Source organism: Zalophus californianus, chromosome 11 (assembly GCF_009762305.2).
Source record: "Zalophus californianus isolate mZalCal1 chromosome 11, mZalCal1.pri.v2, whole genome shotgun sequence".
Classification (NCBI taxonomy): domain Eukaryota; kingdom Metazoa; phylum Chordata; class Mammalia; order Carnivora; family Otariidae; genus Zalophus; species Zalophus californianus.
In genome coordinates, this window is record NC_045605.1 from 62233688 (window position 1) to 62259922 (window position 26235).

Genomic DNA, 26235 nt, shown 5'->3' on the forward strand with positions numbered 1-26235 from the left:
AAGGGAGTGCAGGGGAGAAATAGACTATCCACCTGTGAACTCCCAGGGACGACCCCACCGGCACTGAGTGACCTATAATTGAGCACACCCATCACTGCTGGCCAGGGCATGGGTTCAGGCAATCCTACTCATAACTGGAGCCAGAAGTGCAGGCCTTATAAGACCACCTGCCCCAGGACTTCAGGGAGTTCACCTGTCCCTATACCTGCCTACCAGGTCCCAACCAGTGGAGACAAAGAGGATCAGGAAGGTGAAGATAACCAGGACTTCCATGTGGTTCACGTGGTGCCCCCTTGATCTTGGCAAAGTCCCCATGGTCTGCCACAGGTCCCTGGACAGGCCCTCCCATCCTAGCTCCAGGAATCAAGCCACAGAAGGACAATGTCTTGAGCTTTCCCAGGACCTCTCATAACTAACCTATCCAGATCCATCATTCCCCAAATCTTGTTGAGTGCCTTCTCTGCCAGTTATCATGCCAGATGCAAGGGGCATAATGAGTAAGGTGCTGCTTTCAGGTTAGGAGTATGACAGCTGTAGATTTAAGTCCAGGCTCTGCATATGCCATACTCCTCTGAGCCTCAGCCTTTTGTAGAGGGAGAAGTCATAGTCCCTCATAGTCCCTGCCTCCCGAATCGTTGAGTGCTGGTTATAATTATCTCTGGAACTGGCAGCCAAACCCTGGCCCACGAGAGCTCAGGATGCTAGGATGCCCACTCCACCGGGGAGAAGGGGCAACAACCATAGGATGGAGAACAAGCAGGACTCCAGGCCTTCAGCACTGAGCTCTAAGATTGGCTCTGGAGTCTCTCACCTGCTGCTTCCATGTGGGCTCAGCCCCAAGGTCCAGGTGGGCCCGGGCTTCCAGGATTACTAGCATGGCCTCAAACCCTTCTCCCTGCAGCTGCTGGCTGTATTCTGGTCAAGGGTCATTTTTTCCCAGGCTCCTTCTCAGCTGTAGGGCAGACAGCCAAAGGACTTACTATTTCTGCAGGAGATGCGGGCCTAGGGACAGGGACTTGGCAGGTGGCTAAGAGCCCCACGGGCTCACCCTCTCTTGTGCTCCACTCCCGAAACTTTAAAATATCAGGGTTCTTTGGGAATCTGGATCCTCTGCCTAACCTGCTTGCCCATCCTTTAGTTCAGAACGAGTCCCAACCTCCTGTACCCTCACAGCCCCACCCCACAAGAAAGCAACAAAACCATCTTGGTGAACACATTTACTTAATATGGGGGGTGGGGTATTGCTGTCTCTGTCAGTGTGTACAGGGTGGTAGGGAGACAACCAGAGGGGCTTCTGCCCTGGAGTAAGAGGCTGTTTTGGCCCCAGGCTGGGGGGTGGGGAGCAGACTGAGGGGACAGGGCAGGTGTGTAAGGGGTGGAGGGTAGGGTGAAGCTCTGCACACATCCTTGGGACCACGGTCCAGGCCCACCCAGTCACCAAAGCAAGAACCGAATAAATAAAGTGCAACCGTGGGGTTGGGAGACGGGGAGAGGGAGGGCACCGGGCGCACCCACGCCCACAGCCCACATTCAGTGCTGCCAGGTCCGGCCCACCTCCTGGCCAGACCCTCTTGTCCAATTCCCCCCATGACTGTCCCTCCACGAGCCAGGCAGGGCCCCTCTGCAGCTACTGGAGGTAGCGATAAGCTTTAAAGCAGTGGTTGCCAGCATCAGCCACCACCACGTGTCCATCTGAGGTCAGTGCCAGGCCCTGTGGGCCATACAGTGGCTCTGCAGACGTGTTGATGTAGGACAGGAAGGAGCCAGAGCTGTCGAATACCTGGGGAATGAGTGGACAACGGAGGGAGAGGTGAGAGCAGGCAGGTGGGAGGCATTTGCAGGGGGATGGGGAGGGGTGCATGGAGCACAGCAGGAAGCCTCACCCCCATGCCATCCCCAGGCCTCACCTGGATGCGGCTGTTGCCCCAGTCAGCCACGATGATGTTTCCGTTGGAGTCCACCGCTACTCCTGTGGGAGCGTTGAACTGCCCATTGCCCTCGCCGTGGGAGCCAAACTTGAAGAGGAACTCGCCGTCGGCACTGTACACCTGGCAGGGGAAAGGGCTGGGGGCTGGGGACCTGGCCTCAGGCAGAGGGCAGAGCCTTAGAGGAGGTGGGGTGAAGCCCCAGGGCTGAGGACCCCCAGGTCTGCAGCTCCAGCCCAGTTCTTCTTCCCACACTTCACAGCCATGCTTCCCACTGCCTACTGACTATCTCCAGCTAGTGTCCCTCGGGCATATCAAATCCAACAGCTCAACTTCCCCGTGCTCTCTTTCTCAGGGAATGGCAACACCCCTTTGGCCAGCAGTCATTCTCAACTCCACCTTCTCCTCTGCTTGACAACCAGGGAATTCACACAATGGGCTGATTCTATCTCAAATATGCACCCTAGTGTATACATTGCTACTATGGTGGTCCTCAACATTTCTCATCTAGATTACTACAAAAGACTGATCTTCCTGACACTTGTCTCACCCCAGCCAGAGTGATCTTTCTAAGATCACTTGCCCTGTGGCCCGCAAGCCTTCCGTGACTCCCCACAGCTCTTGGGAACAGAGCACGCGAGACTCGTCGGTACTTGAACCACTCCCCTCTTCACACTCAGCCTGAACTACTTGTGGTGCTCTGAGCACACTGAAGGGTTCCTGCCTCCAGTTCTTGGCTCCTCCTGTCCCCTTTGCCTCAAATCGTCTCCTCCTTCTCTCCCTCCTGGTTAATTCCCCTGCTGCTTTAGGTGGTTCTCTGTCTCACCTGAATCAAATGCTTCTGCTATGCCCTCACACAGTTCCCTGCACTTCCCTACCACATAACTGTAAAATAATAATACACGGTCATATGCTGCTTTACCTCTTCCCTACTAGACCATTACCAAGAAGACAGAGCACATTTCCCTTGCTCATCACTGTATCCCCAGCTTCTCGCATAGTGCCCGGGACAAAGTAGCCATGCCATAAATGTTTATTGTTCAAAGAAATGATCTCAAGGTGGTGGTGGCGGGGGTGGGGAGGTGAGGGAGAGAGTGGTCTTGTGAAAGAGGAAAGGATGTTGGGACAGCGGTCATAGAGGGCGGGAGGACACTGACCTTCACTGAATGGTTATGGAAATCCGTCACTACAATCTCATTCTTGTTGTTCACAGCCACAAAATGGGGCCCTGAAAATACAAAGTGGTTTCTAGGGCAGGGAGCCGGGATCCTGAGTGGGATGAATAAGGGCATCTGGGATGGCAAAGCTGGGCTGCGGGAAAAGGGCGGTGCCTCAGAGGCCGACAGGCGCTTTGGGATGGTGGTACTAGGGTACAGTCAAGGGAGGGGGAGTCCTCTAAGGCCAAGGTATAGGAGGAGGGGTGGTTAAATCTGGGGTAACCAGGGTGGTTCTCTGGTGCTGGGGTATCAGAATTGTTCTCCAATACCTGCAAAGTGGCGATCAGTGGCCCCACGGCCCCCAAAACGGCCAACCAGCTTGCCATTGGGCTGGAAGGTAAAGACGCAGCAAGACTTGTTGTCGACCACAATGATATGTCCGTTCCGGTCTACGGCCACTCCTTTGGGGCCCATGAGACGGCCAGCTCCAATCTTGGTCTGGAGGAAGGGGATACCATTAGGGGCTTTATCCTGCCTTGTGGGGAGAGTAGTCCCAGCCCAACACTAAAGGAAAACCTTGGGCTGGGGATGGACCATTCCAGGCCCTGACCACCAGGAGGCACTAGAATGGTCACCTCAGCCGGCCATCAGAAGTGCAGAACACCGTGACAGTAGGCCTCTTACCTTGAATTTGCCCTCAGGGGAGAAGATGCTGACCCAACGGTTGTCATAGTCTGCCACAATAATGTCTCCATTGGTGTCCACTGCCACACCTGTGGGGCGCTGCAGCTGCCCAGGGGAGCGCCCTCGGACCCCAAAGCGGAATTTGAACTGGCCTTCGTTGGAGAAAACCTGGAGCAGAGGAGCAAGGGAAGGAGCGGGGAGGAGGGGAGAGACTGTGGGCACAGAGGGAAGGGAGCGAGATCCTGAGGGAGGAGACCCCCCCATTCATTCAGCCATTCAACAAGCACTTACACCATGCTGGGGGGCACAGAGAAGAATCAGACATAGCTGCAGACCTGAGGTGACACACAGCACAGGGATGAATGAGAGAAACTGTAGGAATATGGGGGGGGGAGGGGAGGGATGGCCAGGAAAGGCTCTGAGAGAGAGCTATCTGAATTAATAGCCTAATAAGGATGCCAAGAGACAAACCACGCTGCCAGTAAAGGAGGAGGAAAGGCATTTAGGCAGAGTGAACAGTGTGTAAAAGGCATAGGGTCCAGTATGGGCACTGCTCGCCCAGGGGAGCTGGATTGCAGGGAGCACTCCCATGAACAGCAAAAAGAGTAAGGTTTGATCCTGGGTGTAATGAGGATTCACTGAAAATTTCTGGGCAGGGGAGTGACAAGATGAGATTTGCTTTTGTGGTATAATAAGAAATATCCTTGGTCTTTGTCCCCAGTGCCTGGTGCAGAGCTCCTCAAACCCTTGGAATTTCCTGATTAATAGGGGTGTCTTTTGTCATTCACAAGGAGCCCCTTTTGAGCGTATACTGATGAGGTGACTTAGGATGGGGCTGGACACCAGAAAGACCAAATCATTAAAGGGCTGGAACTTTCAGTCCTACCCACCAACCTCTGGGAAGAAGAGGGGAAGGTACAGATTTGATGTGCTCCCAAGTTGGTGCTGGGAGGGTGGCATGCCCCTGTTCTACAGGGACCAAAGTTCCCACACTAGAAACTCTTCTTGACTTTGCCCTATGAACTTCTCCATCTGGCTGTTCATCTGTATCCTTTACAGTAAACTGGTAGACCTAATTAAATGTTCCTCTGAATTCTATGAGTGACTGTAGCAAATTCATTGAACCTGAAAAGGGGGTTGTATGACCCTCCAATTTATAGCTGGTCAGTCAGAAGCATAAGTAACAACCGGGACATGTGACTGGCACCTGACATGGGGACAGTCTTAATAGGAAGTGATGGTATCTCTGGGTAAATAGTGTCAAAATTCAGTTACATTTGCAGGACACCTGGTCAGGGTCCACTGAGAGTTGCTTGCTGGTGTTGGAAAAAACACATGGGAGCTTTGAAGAAAGAGTACTCTGGCTGCAGGCAGGAGTCCAAAGTGGGTGCTCGCTGGGCAGTCAGAGAGGTGCTACACTAGTCCAGGGGAGGAGGGATGATGGCTTGTTCCAGGGTATTTGCTAGAGCAAAGATGGACTCAGGACACATGGGAGAGAAGACAGTAAGACTTGGTAGCGACAAGAAAGGGTGGGGTGGTGAACAAGGACGAGCATGTCCAAGCAAAGAGGCTGGCAAAGTAACCTTCCTCCTGGACAGAGTGACCCTTCCAACCTTTTCCCCTCTCCTACCTCCTCCCTTAGCTGCCCAACATGCTTAGGTCTCCCCATCCTAAAAACACCTCCTTTAATGCTCTTTCCCTTTACAGCCAAGCCTTCTTGTTTCTCCTTCACAGCAAAAACATCACTCACTACACAAGTCCCACATGCTCTGCTTTGTTACGGGTTCTAGGGACACAAGATGAGTCAGAGCCAGAAGCAGCCTCAGGGAACTCAAGTTCTAGGTCTTGGCCTTGCTCTTCCATCCAGACATGCTCCCTCCTTAGTGGACTAGGCCCCTGCCCCTGCCCCATCCCCATCTCTTGGGCCTGCAGGGTTGTTTGAACTGGTCCCACCAGCAGACATCCATCCCTTCTGATGTGGACTTCCAGCATGCCCTCAGCTGGCTGGCCAACCCAGCGGCTGGGATCTGCCCTGGTCCCCTGTGGCAGGCCAGCACAAGCCAGCATGAGAAGGAGGCACCCTGAGCAGAAGAGCTGATGTCAGAGGGACTAAAACTTCCAGCCAGATCAGCAGTGAGGCTGTGTGGCTGCCCCCCACCCACCCACCCCTAGTCTGAGCAGCTCAGTTTCCAGCTCCATACTGAGACTTTGGGGCAGGGGGTGTCTCGCTCTTCCCTTCCTATCCTATCCCACCTCCGACACCTGGCAACTCCATCTTGTGATTCTCAGAAAAGTCCAGGTCACTTTTTCAAAGAAGTTTTTCAGGACCAACTCCAGCCCCTGAATCAATACACACACATAAAGGCAGGCCTCCATGACCTATGCTTTACAGTTCTCCCGCTAACAACTGTCACTCCTGTAACTAACTGCTAAACACCCTCATCTCCTAAGAAAGGTAAGCGTCAGGTGGCACAGAGTCTGCCTGCCTGGTTTGCCGCTGCATTTGCACTGCTGGCACGGCAATGGGCACATGGCAGGCAGTCAACAAATGCATGAATTCCTCCGCTCAAGCTCACACAGAACGGGTCACCTCCACTCGGCTGCCGCACAGCCGTCGCATGCTCAACATGTGCAGAAGGGAATTCATCAACTGATACCCAGGCCTGTTCCTGAACAGTAGCACCAGCGACCCAGTGCCCCAAGTCCTGCCATTCTTGATCCCTCCTTCTCCCTTGACCTCTGAAGGCTCAGCAAAACCTGCCATATTTGCTTTCTTAACATCTCTAGAATCTGCTGGTGCCTTTCTTTGGTCCTTAACACCTCTCTCCCATACCATGGTAGCACTAAGTAACTTCAGGATCTGAGTCCACTGGGGGGTGGGGGGAGCAGAGAGACTAAAAAAAAAATAATACAATAAACCAGTGATTCTGATAAAGAATGAAGAGTGCTATAGCAAAGGCTGAGGGAACTCAGAGAAGAATGTGATTAATATTCTGCCTGAAGGAAATAAGGAAGTTTTCACAGAACAGCTGATAAAATTTCTGGACTAAGACTATTATGCAAGATATAATATATACAAATCAAATTCTTCATTCAAAATCAAAATGTTTTTTCTCTTCTGTCAGCTGATGCTGATTCGGCACAACAAAGGGATTTGCCTCAGCTGTTATCATAGACAGTCCAAAGGAGGAAAAGTTCACAAGGTCAGCAAACCTCATGAACGGGGTGGGGAGGCAACATCTATCTGGGAGCCCGGCCCATATCAAACTGGAGGACCCCAAAATAAGAGAAGCAGAAACTCAGCTCTGGAATCCAAGAGCCCAGCTCCTAGCAGTTATGAAATTAGGATGCAGGTGGAGTAGGAGCAAGAAGGAGGGCTGCTGTAGGAGCAGCAGGTATCTGGAGAGGACAGGGGGCTGCCCCAGGCCCTCCCTCTCAATTCCCCAGTCCCTCATCTGGCAGACAAAGCAGCATACATCTTTGTGTGCATGTGAGCACCCATGTGTGTGCACACCAGGGACAGTTTCCCAAATCTCAGCTTTTGGGCCAGAAGGCATGCCTGGCATAAGAAGAAGAAAAGGAGTTGGAAGGTGGAGGGTGGGACTGAGTAGGGCCTCGGCGCCACCCTCTCTCACCTGATCCCTCCCTCACTGTCTAGGCTGGACCCAAATGCTTCCATGTGCTGCCCTACGCCTCTCCATTCCTCTGCCCTTAGGAATAGGCTAGGAGTAAAAGCAGGCTGGACAGGACCAGGAATACGGCCATGGAAGAGTTCCTGGCACCTTCAGCCTGCTAACATGGAAAGCAGGGGGTGGGGGCAGCTGACATCGAGGGGACAGACCTGTGGCAGGGGTACTCAGGTAGGGTCAGGAAGAACTTTATAGGTGTTGTAAAGTAAGGATCTTCAAGAAAAGTTTTGCAACCTGATAAAATGTTTCCAAGAACTGAAGTGCATGGTAGTTAGAAACAATCCTGCACAGGATAAAATCAAAATTCCACAGCATCCTCTCCAAAACTGTTTACAATGTGCCCTCAGCTACTCGGTTCCTAATAGTAATCTACCTCCTCCAGCTGGCTGGGATCCTTCCAGTTCCCTGAACAACCCCCTCCAGCACTTTCCTACCTCCTGGCTTTTGTTTACAGTCTCCACCTGGACAATGATATTTTTAACAATACCTAACATTAGAAGGTTCACCAGGTGTCAGGCACAGTGCATTATGTCATTTTAATGCTCCCAGCAACTCCATGAGGTATTCTTTTCCTAATTTTACACATGAGTTAACTAAAGCTCAGAGAGGTCACATGACTTGTCAGTAAGTGGCAGAGCTAGGATTCAAGCCCAGGTGTCTGGTTTCAGAGCCTGAGCTTTTAACTGTGATACTTTTACTTTTAACTGCTGGTGCCTGTCACTAGGCTCTGGGCTCACTACAAGAGAAACAGAAAGAAAAGCATGCTTCCTGGCTTTAAGGAGCTCAAAGTGCAGTGAGGCCACGTCCGTTTGTGTTACGTGCCAGATGCTTCCATCAGGTGTGTAAGAGGGGCACCTGGGTGGCTCAGCCCTTGTGCGTCTGCCTTCGGCTGGGGTCATGATCCCGGGATCCTGGGATCGGGCCCCGCATCGGGCTCCCTGCTCTGCGGGAAGCCTGCTTCTCTCTCTCCCACTCCCCCTGCTTGTGTTCCCTCTCTCGCTGTCTCTCTCTCTCTCTGTCAAATACGTAAATAAAATCTTTAAAAAAAATCGGGTGTGTGAGGGACCGGGAGCACCAGAGCAGGACCACCTGTGAGGTTGCACTATATATAGTTTAGCCTCTGGAAGACACCTCTTTTCCCAAGCTACCCCCACTTGACTGTCTAGGCAGCCAGAGGTTTGCAGAGACCAGCACCAACAAGATAGTGAGAGCCAGATACTCTGGAGCCAGGCTGGTATGATGAGAGAAAGCAGGGGAGCCTGCATCCTAACCACGTGGCGACAGGGGAGAAAGGAAGCCAGTCAGGTGGAGGCTCAGAGAGAGAAAGGCATGAAGAGTGAACCAGATCTTTGGGGTCCAGGAGCTCGCGTGGCCTGAGGCCCAGCCTGGGAGGTAGAGGCTGCAAGCACAGTAAGACCCCAGTGCCTAACTGTGAAGATGCAGGAGAGTGTCGCCGCCAGTGGGAGTGGATGGCAAGTAGGTGGATGAGGGATGGTGTTATGATTCATTGCTCTTTAAGGACTGGTACTATCTTCAAGGACTGGTTCATCTTTCAAGAGGTGACCTGTACACGCTTGTTTTTTCAGGAGGCTGTAGTTTGAGGACCTTTATCGGCGTCACGGGAGAAGAGGAAAGGCGCTCACCTGGATACATTGGTTGTTACTGTCTGCTACCACTATGCGGCCACTGCTAGCTGCCGACACTCCCTGTAAATTGGTGAATTCGCCCTTTTCCCTTCCTCGGCTGCCTGTGGGGAAGGCAGGGGAGGAAAACAAAACAATTCGCTGAGGTCTTTTGGAGTCGCCCTCCCGATCCGCCCTGCCCACGGCCTGAGCCCGTCCCCCTCTGGCTCGGCCCTCAGCCATCTGTACCGACGCGGAAGACAAGCTCATCCTCGATGGGGTTGTCCTTCCGTTTGCCGCCTGTGCTGTACATGGAGCTGGGCCTACGCACTGCCTTCTGGCGCACGTGGCTGCCCGGGCCGCCGGGGGACTTGACACGGCGCTTGACGTCATCTGGGGAAGGTGGCAGGTCCCCAGGACGCAGGGCACGCACGCGGAAGGGGCTGCCGCGCACCGGCTGTCCGTAGAGCAGCACTGAGAGGAGCAGCTCGCCTTCCGTGCGCGCCGTGTACACTAGCTCGTACGTGCCGTTCTTGTGGTCCACCACCGGCACAGGAAGGCGCGTGCCGTCGGGGCCGGTGATCTCGGCGCGCAGCTCGGCGCTGCCCGTGCGCACCAGCCTCCCATCCTTGTCTTTGGTAGTGACTGTGAGCGAGGCGGGCTGGCCCACAAGCGCCTGGCGCAGGCCCTCGCCTGTAGCCACGGTCTCATGTGCGGTGGCGCTCGTGGTGAGCAGCGCGCCGAGATTGAGCACCGATCGCCGCAGCCCGTCGACCTCGAGGACCAGTTCCAGCTGCGCGTTCTCGTGTGGCCGCTCCGGGAAGGCCTGAGCCGCCAACGCAGCCAGCCGCTCTCGCATGTGCTTGCGCACTAGCAACACCTCCGGGGCCGAGCCCAGGCGCAGCGCCTGCTCCGCGAAGCTGCAGCTGCTGCCGATGTGTTCCTGACCCTGGCGCAGTGTGTCTAACTGGGTCTGCAACACCTGAGGAGGAGGTGGGGGAGGGTTGGGGGCACACACTGGCACAGAAAGGGTCTCTGTGATTGCTTAGGACCTTACGGTACTATAGCATGAAAGAAATGCGAGAGGGTGAGAATGGACAAGGGACACAGATACCGCGGTACCTATGGGGCCAGGTCGGGAGGCAGAAAGTATAGTCTGGGGAAGGGGGTGCCCAGGTATGGGAAAGCAGGAAAAGCATAGTGGCGATAAGGCCATCCCACAATGGACGGTGGTAGGCAAGGGTGAACAGACGCACCTTCTGCTTGGCCCCACAAATGGCCTCCAGGTCGCTGACCAGAGCCTGCTTGCGCTGCTGCAGCGCTTGCTCCAGGTCCTCGAAGGCCGCGCTGATCTGGGCCAGGGCCTCGGCTTTGCGCTCCTGCAGCTGCTGGCTGATGCCGCCCACTAAGGCGATAGCTGCGGACAGCTGTGGCAGGCTGGGGGGGGGGGGGGGAAGGGGGGACATTGCATACCGGGGTCGCCTGAGGATGCCTTCACCAAACCACTCCTTCTCAGGGGGGAATCTACTGTGCCCCCTAGGAGGTCCCCTACCTGAGACCTCCCTGCCCTCCCGAAGAATTTTATTTCTAGCCTCCCCAAGGTCCCTCCACTGCCCGTCACTCTCCCTGACGGCCCCACCAGCCCAGGTTCCCACTGGGCTCCTACCGGCCGCGCACCGCCTCGAGCTGGCGCTGCAGGGCCGCCTTGTGCTGCTCCACCACGTCCCGCAGCAGCACGGTGCCGTGCTCCCGGTGCTCCCCCGCGCGGCACTCGCCGCACATGGCCGTCTCGCAGGCCTCACAGTAGAACTCCATCGTCTGGCGGCATAAGCGCTCCAGTCAGCCAATGGCTAGACACCAAACTTCGTCTCCTCCCCTCCCGCTCTGCCCTCCTGGCCCCTCACCTTCCAGGTGCGCCCCTACCTGGCCCACTTATCCAGAGAAACACCCTCTCACCCGCAGCCACTTGGCCCCTCCCCCAACCGCTCCTCTCCCTCCACCCCCAAGTCCTGGCCTCACTGGGCCTGCTTGGGCCCACCTTGCCTTCATGGTTGGGGCAGGAGAGGGGGCGGCCAGCCACTGCGCTGAGGGGGTGGGGGTCCTCGGGGTCGTGGGCCCCATCCGGTGCCTGCTGCATCGCCTCCATGAGGCTGCTGATGAAGAAGTTGTTCTGCAGTGCTGAGACGCCCTGCTCAGGGAGAATGGACGTCTGCCGACACACCGGACATGACAGCGTCAGGCTCTGGGCAGGGATGTAGTTCTGGAGGCATCTGGCCAGGGAGGAGGGGGAGTCAAAGGAAGGAGGGGTGGGCAAAATCAGTGCACCCCTCCTCACGCCTTGCAGGGATGCCAATTCTTCTCACAGACGTACACTTCATTCTGAAATCTCTCTGGTTGGCACACACGTCTTGTCCTGCCAACAGGTGTAAAAGGCTTCACCTTTCACAACTGAGTAAAACACATCCCTGATCCCTCTCAGAAGAGCAGACAGATCTGCATTCCTCACACTGTGTACAAACACAGGCTCACCTTGCACAGGTGTTTACAAACCGTTCTCATAGAAAATGTGCAACTAGCCCCTCCCCCCATTAACTCATTAAACATTTACTGGCTGTCTACTCTTGCCAAATCTGTGCCAAGCTCTGGCAATAAAGAGATAAACCACAATGCCCATCTCTAAAGTATTTTCAAGTCAACAGAGAAAAAAAGTCACAGAAAGAGTTTATAGAAGTAAAATAATATAATGCTAAGGGCATGGGTCTGGAGTTTGGCTGCTGGGTTCAATTCTGAGGTCAGTCATCGATGTGACCCCTGATAAGTTACATAACTTTTATGAGCCAAGGATCCTTCCTTTGTAAAATGGAGACAGCACAGACTTCGCAGGGTGTTGGAGGGAGGCTTAAATGTGAAGTGCTCACATGCCAACTCACAGCACTATACACTGTAGGGTATTAGTATTATTTATTAAAAACATAAAGAATACTTTTCATGCAATGATAAGGAAATGTGTAGAAAGGGCATCTGGCCCCCTGGGGAGGGGTGCATGGGTGGTGGAGAGAAAAGCCAGAAAAGGCTTCAGAGGATGTAAACTAAATCTTCCTGGATAAATCATTGTTAGCCTAACCAAAGAAAAGTGCAGGGAGAAGAGGAAGGGTGTTCCAGACACAGCATCGTGTAAGTAGGAAGCAGGCTGAGGTGGCTGGAGATCAAGTCCAAGGAAAGAAAGGGTAAAAGAAGTCTGGAGAGAGAGACAGGGGCCAGTCATGGAAGGTCACATGGGCCACACTAGGAGCTTAGGAATTATCCCAGGCGCACCTGGGTGGTTCAGTCGGTTAAGCATCTGCCTTCGGCTCAGGTCATGATCCCAGCATCTGGATCCTGGGATCGAGCCCTGCTTTGGGCTCCTCTTTGGGCCCTCTCCCTCTGCCTCTGCCCCTTCCCCCGCTCATGCACGTGCTCTCTCTAATAAATAAAATCTTTTAAAAAAAGAAAGAAAAGAAAAAGAAATGATCCCAATAGCAAGAGGGAACACCAGGAGCATGGTACAGCCAGGTTTACATTTTATCCTCTTCATTGCCTCTGTGTGAAGGATGAATTTGAATGTGATGAGGCGGCAGACAGCATCATCATCATCATCATCCAGTTACTGTTTATTAAGTACTATGTGCCAGGGGCTGTGCTTTGCGCTTTATGTTTATGTTAATGGACTCAAAAAGGGAAAGTCGTCCAAGGTAATAAAGGCGGTGAGCACTGGAGCCTGGACTCAAATCCAAGGCAAAACATGTGCTTAGCCAAGATATTCTCACAATAGTCTTGTAAAAGATCTTGCAGTAGATGAGAAAAACCCAGAATTAGGCAGTAGCAATGTAGACTATGAGCTGGAACAAATTTGAGAAGTATTTAAGAAGTACAGCAGTGGGCGGTGTTAGGTCTGGGTGGATATGGGGAGTGAGAGATGAGTCTTGGTTGACTCCCAGATTCCTAGCTTAGATGACTGAGTGGATGGTGGTGACAGTCACTAAGATGAGAAACACAGAAAGAGGAGTGGTTCATAAAGGCGTTCAACTTCGATCTGGCTGAGTTTACTGGAACAGTGGGACATCCGGGTAGTGGGGCACAGGAGACAGCTGGGGAAAAAGCAGAGAGAGATGGGATGCCATCGACATCGAGGTAGCCTCCATAGCCACGGAAGAGGATGAGATGAGCCCACAAGGTGTAGTCAGTGACGAGCAGAACAGCAAATACTGAATGAGAACAGAGAGGAACCAGCAGAGAGGTAGGAGGGGAGACACTGACAAGGCAGTGAAGTGGGTAGTGCATTTCCAGAAGCGAAGGAGCAGTGATCAGTGTCAAAAGTGGCTGAGGAGTCAGGGGAGGTAAGGACTGAAAAAGGCCCCCTGAATTTGGCCACTGTGAGGGTGCTTTCGTCTGTCAGAAAAATGAGGCGGGGGGAGGTGGGGGGGTGGGGAGGGAGTGCCGGGAAAAGGAAACGAGGGGAGGGTGGGAGTTTGAGAAAGAAGGGGCTTGAGGGACTGCATGGCAGCTAGCTGGGGCATAAAGGGACAGAGAAGAGTTCTTACCTGTTTGGAGCACATTTATGAGTCGCAGAGCCAGGAGAGAAGGGGATGTAGAAGAGACAAGAGAAGCATGGACAGGTCTCTGGGAGGGGGTAATGGCTCCGGGTGGCCCGAGGAGGTGGGGGAGTGGGGGGGAAGGGGAAAGAGAGAGTGCAGGGGTGAAGTTAGAGAGGATGCCTCACTTGCCTCAGGCAAGATCAGCTGCTGAGAGCGAAGGAGGGGTTCAGGAGACTGGTGAGGGCTGGGATTAGTCACCGAAGGGAGGAGGGCAGGAAGCTTTCTAGAAACACAGCCTCGGGCTGTGCTTGGAGACCAGGCATCCGTGGAGGGAAGATCTGCATGGTGCACACTTTCCCATAGCCCCCCAGTCTCTTCTCTTAATGTTCTCTACACCTCTGGATCTGCATGAATTAATTTTTATTTACTTAATAAACACTATGTGCCAGGCACAATTCTAAAGTGCTCCACAAATATTAATTTGTGACCTAGTTTTCCCAGCAGTCGTCTGCAGTAGAGAGTGGTTTTATCTCATACTCCACATTCCTTAGGGCCAGAAGGTGGGGTTGAGTCCTCCCCACCGGCCCTGCAGCTGGAACATTTCGATTCTTCTTCAGCTCCTTGGAAGCTCATGCCTTCTGTCTATACCACCTTCCCGTGATTATCTCCACTTGCCCCGATGGCTAAGTCTTTCTTCCAGCTCGCTCTCTTCTGTTACTGCTGCCCCCCCCCAATATACACACACTCCTGCCATCACTCTCAGGGGCTCTGACATCCACGAGGTGCCCCATCCAGCATCAGGATCGCAATTCCTTGACCTCCTCACACCCAGTGATCTCTTCCTCCATTTCACCTCCGCTGTCCCCTCTCATACTTCCCCCACTTCCCATTTCTCATCGCCAGTCACTGCATCAACCCTGAAATCTGAATTTCAGCCATTAAAATCTGTCCCCCTGCAGTTCTCTGCCCTGCTCACTGAATCTGGGGTTTCCCCTGCAAAATTCCTGTGAACTCATCAAGACCTCATTCCTACGTGTTGAGCATACCTGGCTTACACTACCTTCCTGATTACCTCTTTCCATTCTTGCTTCTCTGTAATCCATTCTCCACACAGCAGGCAGAGGGAACTTTAAAACCTAATTTATGTCACGTTAATTCCCAGCCTAAAACAAAAAAAGAAAAACAAAAAACCTCCTCCAATGGTTTCCCATTGCATTTAGAATAAAATCTAAACACTTTCCTAAAACCACCAAGTTCCTCCATGAACTGTCCCAGTGCTTTTGGACCTCACTTCATTCTCCTCATTCAGCCACACTCGCTTCTTTTGATCTCTGAACATGCCCAGTCTACCGCTTTCTGAAGGCCTTGGCATGGGTTCTTCTCATTGCCTGGAACAATCTGCAAGTCGGCCTCCTCATCCTCGGGCCTCAGGTCAAATGTCACCTCCTCAGGGAAGCTTTCCCTGATGACTCTATGCAGCATAGGCCCTGACCCAACCACCCCCACTCAATCCTTGTTTATTTCCTGCAAAGCACTTTAGCACAGGCTGCGACGACTGTTCGACTGTTCGATTATTTGCTTGCTTACTGTCAGTCACCCCCTACTAGAGCATAAGCTCTTGGAGAGCAGGGACCAAGGGATAAATGAATGAGTAGTAGTTAACAGTGAAGGCCCTGCAGTCAAACCTGGATTCAGATCTCAGCTATTTACTTACTGTGGAGCCTCAGAAACAGTTCTTAATTACTCAGTGACTCTGAGCCCTAGTTCACTCCCCTCTAAAATGGGGATAATAAAGTATCTATTGTGAGGATTAAGTAATTCAACACATGTATATCACTTGGCCAGTCCCTGGCAAATAGTAAGCAATCGATACATTGTAGCTACTGGTATCATAATTTCTCGGGCACTGATTTTCTCCAGGACTGCTCAGTGATCTGGGCGGAGGAGGAGGTGCACAGATGTCCAATTACAGCTGTGATCCAGGGTTGAGCATCTGCTGCACGGGTTTAGAAAAGAACCAAGACCTGAGGGAACCGTGGCACCCAGTCAGATGCTCAGCCATGGGGTCTGGCACAGGGAGCAAAGGATGGAGCTGGAGGCTGGACGTCTATACCTAGTCAAAGCTGGTAGAGTGGGAATGGGGTGATGGGAGCCAGGAACAGGATACCCGAGTTTACGACCACAGAAGTGATATTGGGTGATGGGTGATGGCAAGATCCAGGCATCTGGAGGTGGTATGGAGGACGTTCCTGGAGAAACAGTTGAGAACCAAGAGGCCTAAGTGAGTAGTGAAGTCACTCAGGTTGATGAAAGAGCTTGGAATAGGCCAGAAGGCTGAGACTGTTTCCAGCTGATGACAGGGTGAGAGAAGCAGAGCTGACCTCTTAAAGAGCGATGGGATTGGAAGGAAAGCATGTCCCCATAGCTGACGCAGCTTTCTGTGAAGGCAGGAGGCAGCGGGAAGGCTTGGGTGGACACAATGGTGAGAGGACCCAGGGACCAAAGGCTTCCTGGGGCGCTCAGGGTAAAGGCAACAGTCTCTAACAGGTCTACAAAGCCCCCTGTGGTGTGGGCCCCACCTGCCTCTCTAGCCTCACCCCCACCTCTGCTCCCGCCTCACCAGGCTTCCTCCAGGTCCCCTTACCCGACACACTCCCTCAGGCCACATGCCTTTCCCCATGTTCTTCCTTCTGCCTAGAATGCTCCTACCACTCCCTTCGCTAGTTAACTCACTAACTTCACTTAGTGCATCCTCCGAGTCGCCCCTCAGGGAAGCCATTCCCTCTCCAAACTGTTAACAGATCCTAGCTAAACTCTCGTCACTTAGCACTTTATTTGCAGCCTTATGAAGGGGGTAATATTTTTCTGTAGTCTGGCTATATGATCATTTGATTACTATCTTCCTCCTTCAACCACACTGAAAGCTCTTTAAGAGCAAGTATTAGATCTGTCTGCTTATCATACCCCATGCCTGGGATAGTCTGGCACATAGTAGATGCTCAATAAATGAGTATTTGTTGAATGAATAAATAATGGATAAAAGCCTAAAGGCTGGAAGTGGTTGCCTTTCACTCAGTGCCTCAGGACAACCATGAAGAAAAGCAGGGAAGGACAGATCTTCAACCATCCTCCCACTGGTGACAAACTCTTCTAGTACCACCGCTCGTGGAGAGTCTCAGTTCTGTCTGATGTCTCTGGCGGTGTTGAAAGCTGCCTTGAGGTTTGGGAAGGGGCAGGGACCATGACCCAGTGTTAGCAGCTTCTGGTCCTTTCACACATTCTTGCACCAAAATGTCATCGCCTGCAGGTTGGGGTACATCTGCTGCCCTCTGTGTGTCTACATTTCCCTCCCCTCCTACAGGTTTACACATGCCACCCCCGTCTCAGGGGGGCCTGCAAGCTCCTCATCCCTCCCTGGTACACACACACCCTCACCTCTCACAAAAGGTATGCAGGCAAGGCAGAACCTTGGGGCACCGGTACCGATCCAGGCAGATGCTGCACACCAGGAACTGCTTGTCCATCGGCTGGACCTCTGGGCCAGGGCTGTCCTCCCTCTTCGCCATAGTGCCCACGGATGGTTCCCGCCACTCACACCAGCCTGTGTACAGAGAGATGGTCAGCCCCAGGAAAGCCCACACTCCCTCTCCCTACCTGAGCCCCACCACTCAAATCCCCTGCAGAGAACTAACCCCATTTCTTCCCTGCCCGAGGCAGGACAGGCAGTGACCGGGGAGGGAGCACAGCGAAGTTAGGTGGGCTGAGGGACCTCTGAGCACGGTGCTCCGGTTAACCACAGACTTAGGGTTAGACTGGGTTTCAAACCCAGCTCAGCCTCTTACCAGGTACGTGACCTCAGACAATTCATATGACCTCTCTGAGCCTCAGTTTCCTAATTTGCAATTATGGGAATAATCCATACCTCGAATGGATGTTTTGAGAATTTGCAATAGTGCATGTTGAGTGCACAGTAGAGGGATGCTCACTTTCAGTGAAACACCCATCCTTCACTTCCTCTGCCGTCCCCAAATCCTCCTCCAGGCGACCCTCTTCATGGAGGGTCTCTCCTGACTATCTATGCTCTGATCCACCTCTCAGCACACCTGTCTGGGATCATACTCAGTCAGTATCCACATCTGGTCAGTATCAGGTCTGGTGGAACCTGCCTCCCAAATATCTTCTCCCCTCTTCTCCAAGCACACAGCTACTGCCCTCAGTTCAGGTTGCCACCGTGTCTCTCCTGTGATACAGCAGCAGCCTCCTAATTGGTATCCTTGTCTCCTCCCTTGTGCCTCTCATCCACCACCCTCCCAGCTAGACTGACGCTCCTAAAACACAGGTTCCATCTTGTCACCTACTCCCCATTAAAATCCTTCAATGGTTCTCCACTGTCCAGAGGACAAAGTCCAAACTCCTTAGCGTGGCCAACAAGGCTTAGCTTTGTCTGGCCCATACCTCCCTCTACTACCTCATGTCCCATGATTCTATGATCAGTCACATTGGTTTCTCTTCAGTTCCTGGAAAACTCCTTGTTCTCTTTCACTTCTGGGCAGTCACACATTCTGTTCTCTTTGCCTGAGATCCTCTCCCAAGTCCCCCTTTGCCTGTCTGGCTCCCACTTATCTTTCAGGTCTCCACACAAATGTCACTTCCTCCAGAAGGCCCTCCCTGATTTCCTGAAGTCTGGGTTAGGTATTCCACCCTTAGGTCCCTCCATGCCCTATATTTCCTCCATTCTAGCCTGGATATGCTATACTGTAATTTTCTTGTACTTCTCTGCTTCCTCCACTGCATGCAGAGTTCTTAAAGGCAGGCATTATATCTTTTTTTTTTTTTATTATTCCTAACACTTAGCACAGAGCCTGACATAAGGACTGATCTATATTTATTGAATTAATTCAGTAATTCAACAAATATTTATTAAGTGCCTACTTTGCGCAGGCACTGGGGACAGAGTGATAAACAAAACAGATATGGTCACTGTCCTTGTGATGGGGAGTGGTGACATATATTTTATTTTATTGTTTATTTATTTATTTAAAGACTTAATTATCTTAGAGCATGTGCACCAGCAGGAGGGGCAGAGGGAGAGGAGAGAGAGAATTCCAAGCAGACTCCATTCTGAATGAGGAGCCAGATGTGGGGCTCGATCCCACGACCATGAGATCACAACCTGAGCTGAAACCAAGTATCAGATGCTTAACTGACTGTGCCACCCAGGTACCCTGACATATATTTTTAAAGTAAATAGACAAATATATACTTACAAATTGTGGGGGAGGAGAGTGCTATAAAGAAGAAAGGGTCCTATAAGAAAGAACACTTTTTTTTTTTTTTGAAAGAACACTTTTTTGTTTGGGTGATCAGAGAGGGCCTCTCCAAACAGGCAACTTTTAAGCTAAGCTCTGAAGAATGGAAGGAAAATGGTAGGGATGAGGGTGGGGGCATCAAAGAGTGAGGGATGGAAGGGCGCCTGCGTGGCTCAGTCGTTAAGCATCTGCCTTTGGCTCAAGTCATGATCCTGGGATTGAGCCCCACATCGGGCTCCCTGCTCCATGGGGAGCCTGCTTCTCCCTCTCCCACTCCCCCTGCTTGTGTTCCCTCTCTCACTGTGTCTCTCTCTGTCAAATAAATAAAATCTTTAAAAAGAAAAAAAAGAGTGAGGGATGGAAATCATTCTGGGCTGACGGAACAGCAGGAATGAAAGTTCTTAGGCAGAAGGCTCACTGAGAACCTGAAAGGACCATGTGGTCAGTGCAAAGTGAACAAAAGGCAAGAAATGAGTCTGGGAAGGTAGGATGAAATGAGATCACCAAGAACCTTGATGTTAAGAATTGGGATTTTATCCTAATTGGGGGTGGGGAGAAAGGATGGTGTAATTTATAAAAAAATAAAAATAAATTAAAAAGCTCTTCTGGTAGTTATGGGGATTGAGGAAGAACCAGAGTGGAGGCAGGGAGACCAGTTAGGAAGCTACTTCAGTTCTTCCCGTCAGATGATGTTGGGTATTAGCACAGATATAGGCAAAAAGGTAGACTGATTCGAGAAATACTCATGAGGCTGAATCAAAAAGACATCACAATGGATTGGGTGTGAGAGGGAAAAGGGAATGCCGATAATGACTCCCAGGTTCCTCACCTGAGGACATGTGGGCCATGCCAGAGACCGTGAAAGCTGAGGAACCGATGTGGGGCATTCCGTTTTCGGCAAGCAAAGTTTGAGGCACTGTAGGATATCCAGGTAGAGATTCATGTAAGGAATAGAATATAAGCTGGGTAGAATAGAATCTGGCTGGTTACCGACTTGGAAGCACTGGCCTATTAATGGCACTTAAAGCACTGAGAATGGATGAGACCCCCTAGGGACAGAGAGTGCAGAGTGAAGGAGAACCCAAAGGGGTGGAAGAAAACCAAGAGACCGTGGAACCAAATAAACCCAAGGAAGACAGTGATTCAAGAAAGAAGGGCTGATGAAGGCAGATGAAGACTGGAACGCCCACCAGGTTTGGTGGTGGTGGTACAGCAGGGGCAGCAGCCGGGGCTAGAGTGGCTGAGTGATGAATGGAGGTGAAGACATTCACAATAGTGGCTGTAGACAGTTCGTGAGAGAAATGAGGCCATGAAGGGAGGCAGAAAGACAGCTGGACTACTTCAAAACAGGTAGTGGCTAGAATCAGGTAGCCACTATCTGTGCCCAGCCAGATGCGTCACAGGTTCTATAGAGAATGAATGAGTGAATGAACGAATGAATGAAGGCATGCACGCACGCACGCCATGGGGGCCAGTCCAGAACCCTCTCCAGGTTTGGGCTGAACTGCATGTGTCTCATCTTTGTGTAAGAGTGGGCGTGAGTAGGGGCGCCTGGGTGGCTCAGATGGTTAAGCGTCTGCCTTCGGCTCAGGTCATGATCCCAGAGTCCTGGGATCGAGTCCCGCATCAGGCTCCCTGCTCTGCGGGGAGCCTGCTTCTCCCTCTGCCCCTCTCTCTCTCTCTCTCTCTCTCTCTCTGACTCTCAAGAGTGGGCGTGAGTAGGAATAGGATAGGAAGGGCATCCCTGAGAGCATCCTCTCCTGATGCGGGCACTGGGATCCTGAGGTTCTCTCTCCAGAGAGACCTAACACCAGGACACCATAGCAGGAGGAGGACAGACTGAGGGTTGGTGGAAGGAACAGGAGGCGGAAGCCAAGCTGAAGCTTCTATCTGGTGAAGGGGAGGGCTTGGAAGGAAGAGTAGGAGTGGTCTACTGGGCCCTGCAGGGGCCGCTGGACATCAGGCTCCGCCTCTCTCCAAGCCCAGGGGCGGGGACTGGGCTACATCCAAGGACGGACAGCTCCTCCCTCCCTTCCCCTTCCTGCTTCAGTTCCCCACCCAGACTTGCTGGGCATGCAACCGCTGAGTCCATCCCCCAGCCTGAATCACCAAGATTCCCTTCTTCTCTTGGGCTCCTACTGCCACCTCTCCCATCCCACCATGTCCTAGAGGTCTGCCTCCAAGGTCCTATAGGTGATAGTTTAGGTGGACTGATTTTCACAGCAGAAATTTGGAGGATCTTGAACTCAGAGCTGACAGTTCACCTCCTTCCTCAGGCTGCCCAATGCCATCCCCACATCCCTTATCCCACCCATGTTTTATGGCTCAGTTCTAAAGGCAACTCATTTCCTCATGCAGCATTCACTCAACACCTCTGCTCGCACTGGGAATACAAAGATAAACGGTCATAGTGCGGTCCTCATGGTTCCACAATCTAATAAATAGATTACTGCAATGCACCATGGAAGGCTCTGTGGGGAAGCACGAGTTGCTACAGAGCACAGAGGTCATCTAACCTAGAGCTGGGGCAGGGGAAGGTACTGAAGATTGGTGGTCAAGAGAGTTCTCCTGGGGTGCCTGGGTGGCTCAGTTGGTTAAGCGCCTGCCTTCGGCTCAGGTCATGATCCCGAAGTCCCAGGATCGAGTCCCACATCGGGCTCCCTGCTCAACAGGAAACTGCTTCTCCCTCTGACCCTCCTCCCCCTCGTGCTCTCTATCTCTCATTCTCTCTCTCAAATAAATAAATGAAATCTTTAAAAAAAAAGAGTTCTCCTGAAGAAAGTGCCATTCACACTGAGAGTTACAGAGCATGGTACCTTCTGCACCAGGAGATTGGATCACACACTGTGCCAGGAGGGCTAAGAAATGAAATGGAGTGATGGGCAGGAGCTAGATCACACAATGCTTTGTTGGCCTTATTAAGGAGTTTAGACTTTACTCTTCCCTGCCTGGGGATTAAGGCTTTATCCAAAGAGCATGGGAAACCTTGGGGTGGGGGGTGGGAGGGTAGGGGAGTGGAGGCAGGTGGGTAGAGAGGGTTTAAGTATAATCTAATAGAGCCCCAAGAGTCACTTTTTGACAGCTGTGTGAAAAATAGTTTAGAAGGGTCACCAGGGGGAAGGTGAGACTGCATGATATTCCACAGGAGGGGTGATGGTGGCCTTGACTAGGGGAGTAGCAAAGGGGAGGCAGAGAGAAGTAGATTTCATAGGGAAGAATCAACAGAACTTGATGACTGGTTGGTGGGATGTCAAGAGTAGACAGAGAAGAAAGAATTGGAGATGATCCCTTGTTTTCTGGCTTGGAAACTCCGGAAGAGGAGCAGCTGGATGAAACGATGGAAAGTTCAGTGTTTTCCTAAGACAAATCTGAGGTGCCTATGGGACATGTGAATGGAGAGGTCCGGCTGGCAGTGGGAAAGATAGGCCATAGGCCGGAGCCTTGGAAAGAGGTCGGCCTGAAGGCAGGGATTTGGGAGTCATTGGTGTAGAGATGGTGCCTGAAGCCATGGAATTGGCTGACATCACTCAGAGTATAAGGAGAGAAAGGAGAGCCTGTGACTGTGCCCCGAGGAACCTCAACATTTAAGGGATAGGCCAGGAAACAAAGCTTGCTTGTAAAGAAATTGAAAAGGTGTGGCCTGAGAGGCAGGAGAAACCAGGAAGGAGAGACATTGTGAAGACCAAGGGAGAAGAAGCTTCATGAATAAGGGAACAACCTTCATTGTGAAATGGGACAGGGAGGCCCTAGGATATAAAGCCAAAAAGAAGCTGTCATTAGCTTTAGGGAGTATGGTTTCCAGAGGCTGGAAGACAGGAAGCCAGATCCAGAGGGCTGAGAAGGAAGTTGATTGTGAGCAAATGAAGAAAGCCAGTGCTGACTCCATTAGATCCTTGGCATCTGCAAGGCTTTTCAGTTTCTCCAAATTCTCAAACAGCTTCCAATTTCCCCCACAACTTCCTTCTACAACCTCACGAGAGTCCCAGGACACATGATTTACACAGCTGTGGCTAGAGGTAGGTGACCAAGGCATTGTTAAAAAATGATGCAAGAGGTCAGCGAGGCTCACTTGCTTCTTAAAATGACACTCCTGTACAGTAACCCGCAAGTGCATTTGATCATTTGAGACCTCAGCAAAATGACAATGATTGTAGGTTACAGTTTTGGGGGGTTTCTCTGGAACAGAAAAATCCCTGGAGGAAGTAAAGTCCTGAAAGCCCAGGAATCCTTTCAGTAAGACTGACAGGGAAGAAAAGTGATGAAATTCACAGGGCCATCTCCCCCACCACTGCCAGACTGAGCAGGTAGATAAAGCATCCAATCAGCTGATCAACCTAGCAATCAGACTGCCCTGGGCACACTCTGGACCAGGCTCTTAACCTGAGAACTGGAGACACAAAGTTGAAACTGATGCACTCCCTGACCCTCACAAGTTCTCAGACTAGTGTGTGAAAGAGACATGGAAATACATAACTATAATGTGCTAAGTGTCGTGAAACTGACATATTCAAACTGTTGTGGCTGAAACAAGGAGGAAGTCTCTAACTCTGAAGGTGGTGGAGGAGAATAAAGAAGGCTTCCAGAGGAAGGGATATATAAGCTGAGTCTTGCAGGAGCTTGATAGGTACATTGGGAAAACAGTGCGTAAAGGAACAGAAGCATGAAAAATTAAGAAACATGGACCAGTTGGGGCAAGAGAGAAAGACTCAAAAGGGCAGAGGTTGCACTAGATGTTTTCATGATCCGCTTGATATGGATTCTCCACCTGCCTCTCTGGCTGTGCCTTCACTGCCCATTCCTTAAACGTCTAACTCCCCAGGGCTTTATACTCTGCAAGCTTTCATACTCTGCCTGGGAAATCTCATCATCTCCCATGGTTTCAGTTACCATCCACTTGACTCCCAAAGCCTTATTTCCTGTGCAGAAAACTTTCTTGAACACCAGGCCCCTATACCCAACCATATCTTGGACATCTCTACATGGATGATGTATAGATCTTGGACATTTCTACATGGATGATGTATAGAGATTAGTCTAAAACTGAATTCATTTTCCCTTAACCTACTCTTCCTGCTGGTGTTTCTCATCTCAATAAAAGGTACCACCATCCACCTGGCCACACGAGCCAGAACCCTGGGAATCTTCTCAATTCTTCCTGTTCTTTTACCTTTCAGATACTAGCTACGACTATATCCTTGATTCTGCCTCTAAAATGTAACCAAGTTAAAAGGAGCTAGTCTTGACTCTGTCACTAATCTCACTAAGGCAAGGTAAGACTCTGGGCAAGTTTCTACTCCATCCTCTTACTTGCAAATTGGGATTGGAAGGGGGTCTTTTTGTTCCCCAAATCTGTGATTCCCAAGGTTCTCTTTCCAGACAAAGGTCCCTACGGACTGTATTTGTGCCATGATTAAATCCCACCTTAAGGATTTGATTGCTGGTTTCCACAGTAAGGCTAGGTGTGTTAGAGGGTGTTTGCAGTTGCCCCCACCTCCCTTCCTAAATAAATGTTTGCTAAGTTTAGTGCACCCATGACACTCCCTCTGGGCACCCTTTACTCTAGCCATATGGTTTTGCTCTGTTTTTCTGAACACGGGCTGTACTATCACAACTATGGGCCTTTGCTCAAGCTCTTCTCTCAGCAAGAATGCCATTGTCCCCTAAGTGGCTGAGGCAGCACCTGGCACACAGAGGGTGCTCAGTATATGCTGGTGACAGGAGGGCCATGTTTAAATCACTGCAGTTCCCTCTCACCAGACAGAGAGGCAAAAGCACGGGCAATAACAAGACAAGTAAACAAAGTTCCAAGGAAAAAGACCTCTACTTAACATAAAAAAGCTCTTCCAAAGCAGAAAGTAGTAAGTGCTCTGTCACTGGAGGCATGCAAGCCAAGAGAGGCAGGGCTCCTGTCAGGCCTGCAGCTCTGATTCCAATTCTGCAGCAAATCAGAGCCCTACTTAGGGGATGAATGGGCATTGGTGAGCAGGACAGACAAACAGGGAAAGATCTGTGAAAAAGACCTCTGCACCCACTCCAACCTCCCAGATCTCATCTTCCTACTGGGGCTAGTCCTGGGTTTATGCTGTCCATATCAGAGACCCCCACACCAGGAAAAAGCCCAGGACCTGCCTTCAGTCAGACCGACCGCCCTGGGGTGCAGTCTGCCCCTCCAACCTGCAACCATCTGTCCCTGCAGGTTTGCAGCCCAGGATCTGAAGCCAAGTCCAGAAGGGAGGAGGCTAGAACCAGGGAGGGGCCTGGGGTCTTCCACGCGGGTCCGAGGCTGGAGGGGAATCGGAGGGGTCCTTTCCTACAACAAGCAGCCTCCGGATGAGGCTCCCTGTCCAGGGAGCAGGGCTTGAGGAGGAAAAGAGTGTCCCCCACCCTGGCTGGTGGGTTTCTGGGTGCCTGAGGAGGATGGAGGGGGGAGCCAGGGGTGGAAGTGTCTGCACCAGGGAGAAAGGAACCCTTCAGACAAGCTGGGCCACAAGATTCCAGAGTCCCATTCAGCAACCCCACCCGCCACACCACCACCACCCTCGGCCGCAGCGTTCGACACCCTCCGCCTACATACACAAGCTCCCAAACCCCGCGCTCCTCCAAGGAACCATCACCCATCCACCCGCGCCTCCCCCCTCAAACATGGACCTCACGTGAGCAGCCACAGCCCGAAGAATCCCCCCACAGCTCTCACGGACACGGACACGCCTCACGTGGACAGAGACAGACACAGCTTTTGAAAAGCATCTGTGCCCCCACCCACAGACACTCAGACAGACACACCGCCGTTCGGACTTGGACCCGGAGCCGGGCAGACAGGGACACAAATGCACCCATGGGGGCCGCCCGTCGCACTCACCGCGGCGGAGCAGGATGGGAGCACCAAGGCCCAGACTGCGGCCACTCGGAGCGGCCCGCGGCGCTGCCCCCGCTGCCAGCGCCCGTCCGCCCGGCCCTGCCCGCGGCGCCGCCCCACGTCCCGCGCCTCCGCCTGTCCCCGCGCCGGCGCCGCCGCCGGACCAGCCGCACAGGCCGGAGGGAGGGGCCGGGGCGGGGCTGCGGACCAGCCGCGGGAGGGGGTGGCTCGGGTGCTGGAGACCCACCCACGCCCCGCCCACCGCCGCGGAGGCCCCGCCCGCCTCTACCCCACCCGCCCGGCTCCCCCAACCCCCCTGGAGGCTCCTGCGGGAGTTGCCTCCGCCGGCCGGCCGGGCAACCGCGTAAACCGGATCCCGGGTCCCGATTCCTGCCAGGGGTTTCTGGCTCCCGACCGCT

At 52.3% G+C, this 26235-nt stretch overlaps 1 protein-coding gene across 3 annotated transcripts; it reads right to left on the minus strand.

Annotated features, from left to right (window-relative positions):
* Positions 1 to 1200: 1200 nt before the first annotated feature.
* Positions 1201 to 25954, minus strand: TRIM3 (tripartite motif containing 3). Of its 3 annotated transcripts, XM_027580721.2 has the most exons (12): positions 25820 to 25954; positions 17087 to 17252; positions 11116 to 11347; positions 10744 to 10895; positions 10334 to 10514; positions 9327 to 10059; positions 9099 to 9202; positions 3767 to 3934; positions 3412 to 3580; positions 3083 to 3153; positions 1908 to 2048; positions 1201 to 1780 (listed from the first exon to the last, which is right to left on the minus strand). In XM_027580721.2, the coding sequence occupies exons 2-12, from the start codon at positions 17215 to 17217 to the stop codon at positions 1628 to 1630; spliced, it is 2235 nt and encodes a 744-aa protein (XP_027436522.1). In that variant the 5' UTR covers positions 17218 to 17252; positions 25820 to 25954; the 3' UTR covers positions 1201 to 1627. The 3 variants fall into 3 exon arrangements, with proteins under 3 accessions (XP_027436522.1, XP_027436524.1, XP_027436523.1); XM_027580723.2 differs by lacking the exon at positions 25820 to 25954 and having other exon boundaries at positions 1203 to 1780; positions 11121 to 11347; XM_027580722.2 differs by lacking the exon at positions 25820 to 25954 and having other exon boundaries at positions 1203 to 1780; positions 17087 to 17246.
* Between the last annotated feature and the right edge of the window lie 281 nt (positions 25955 to 26235).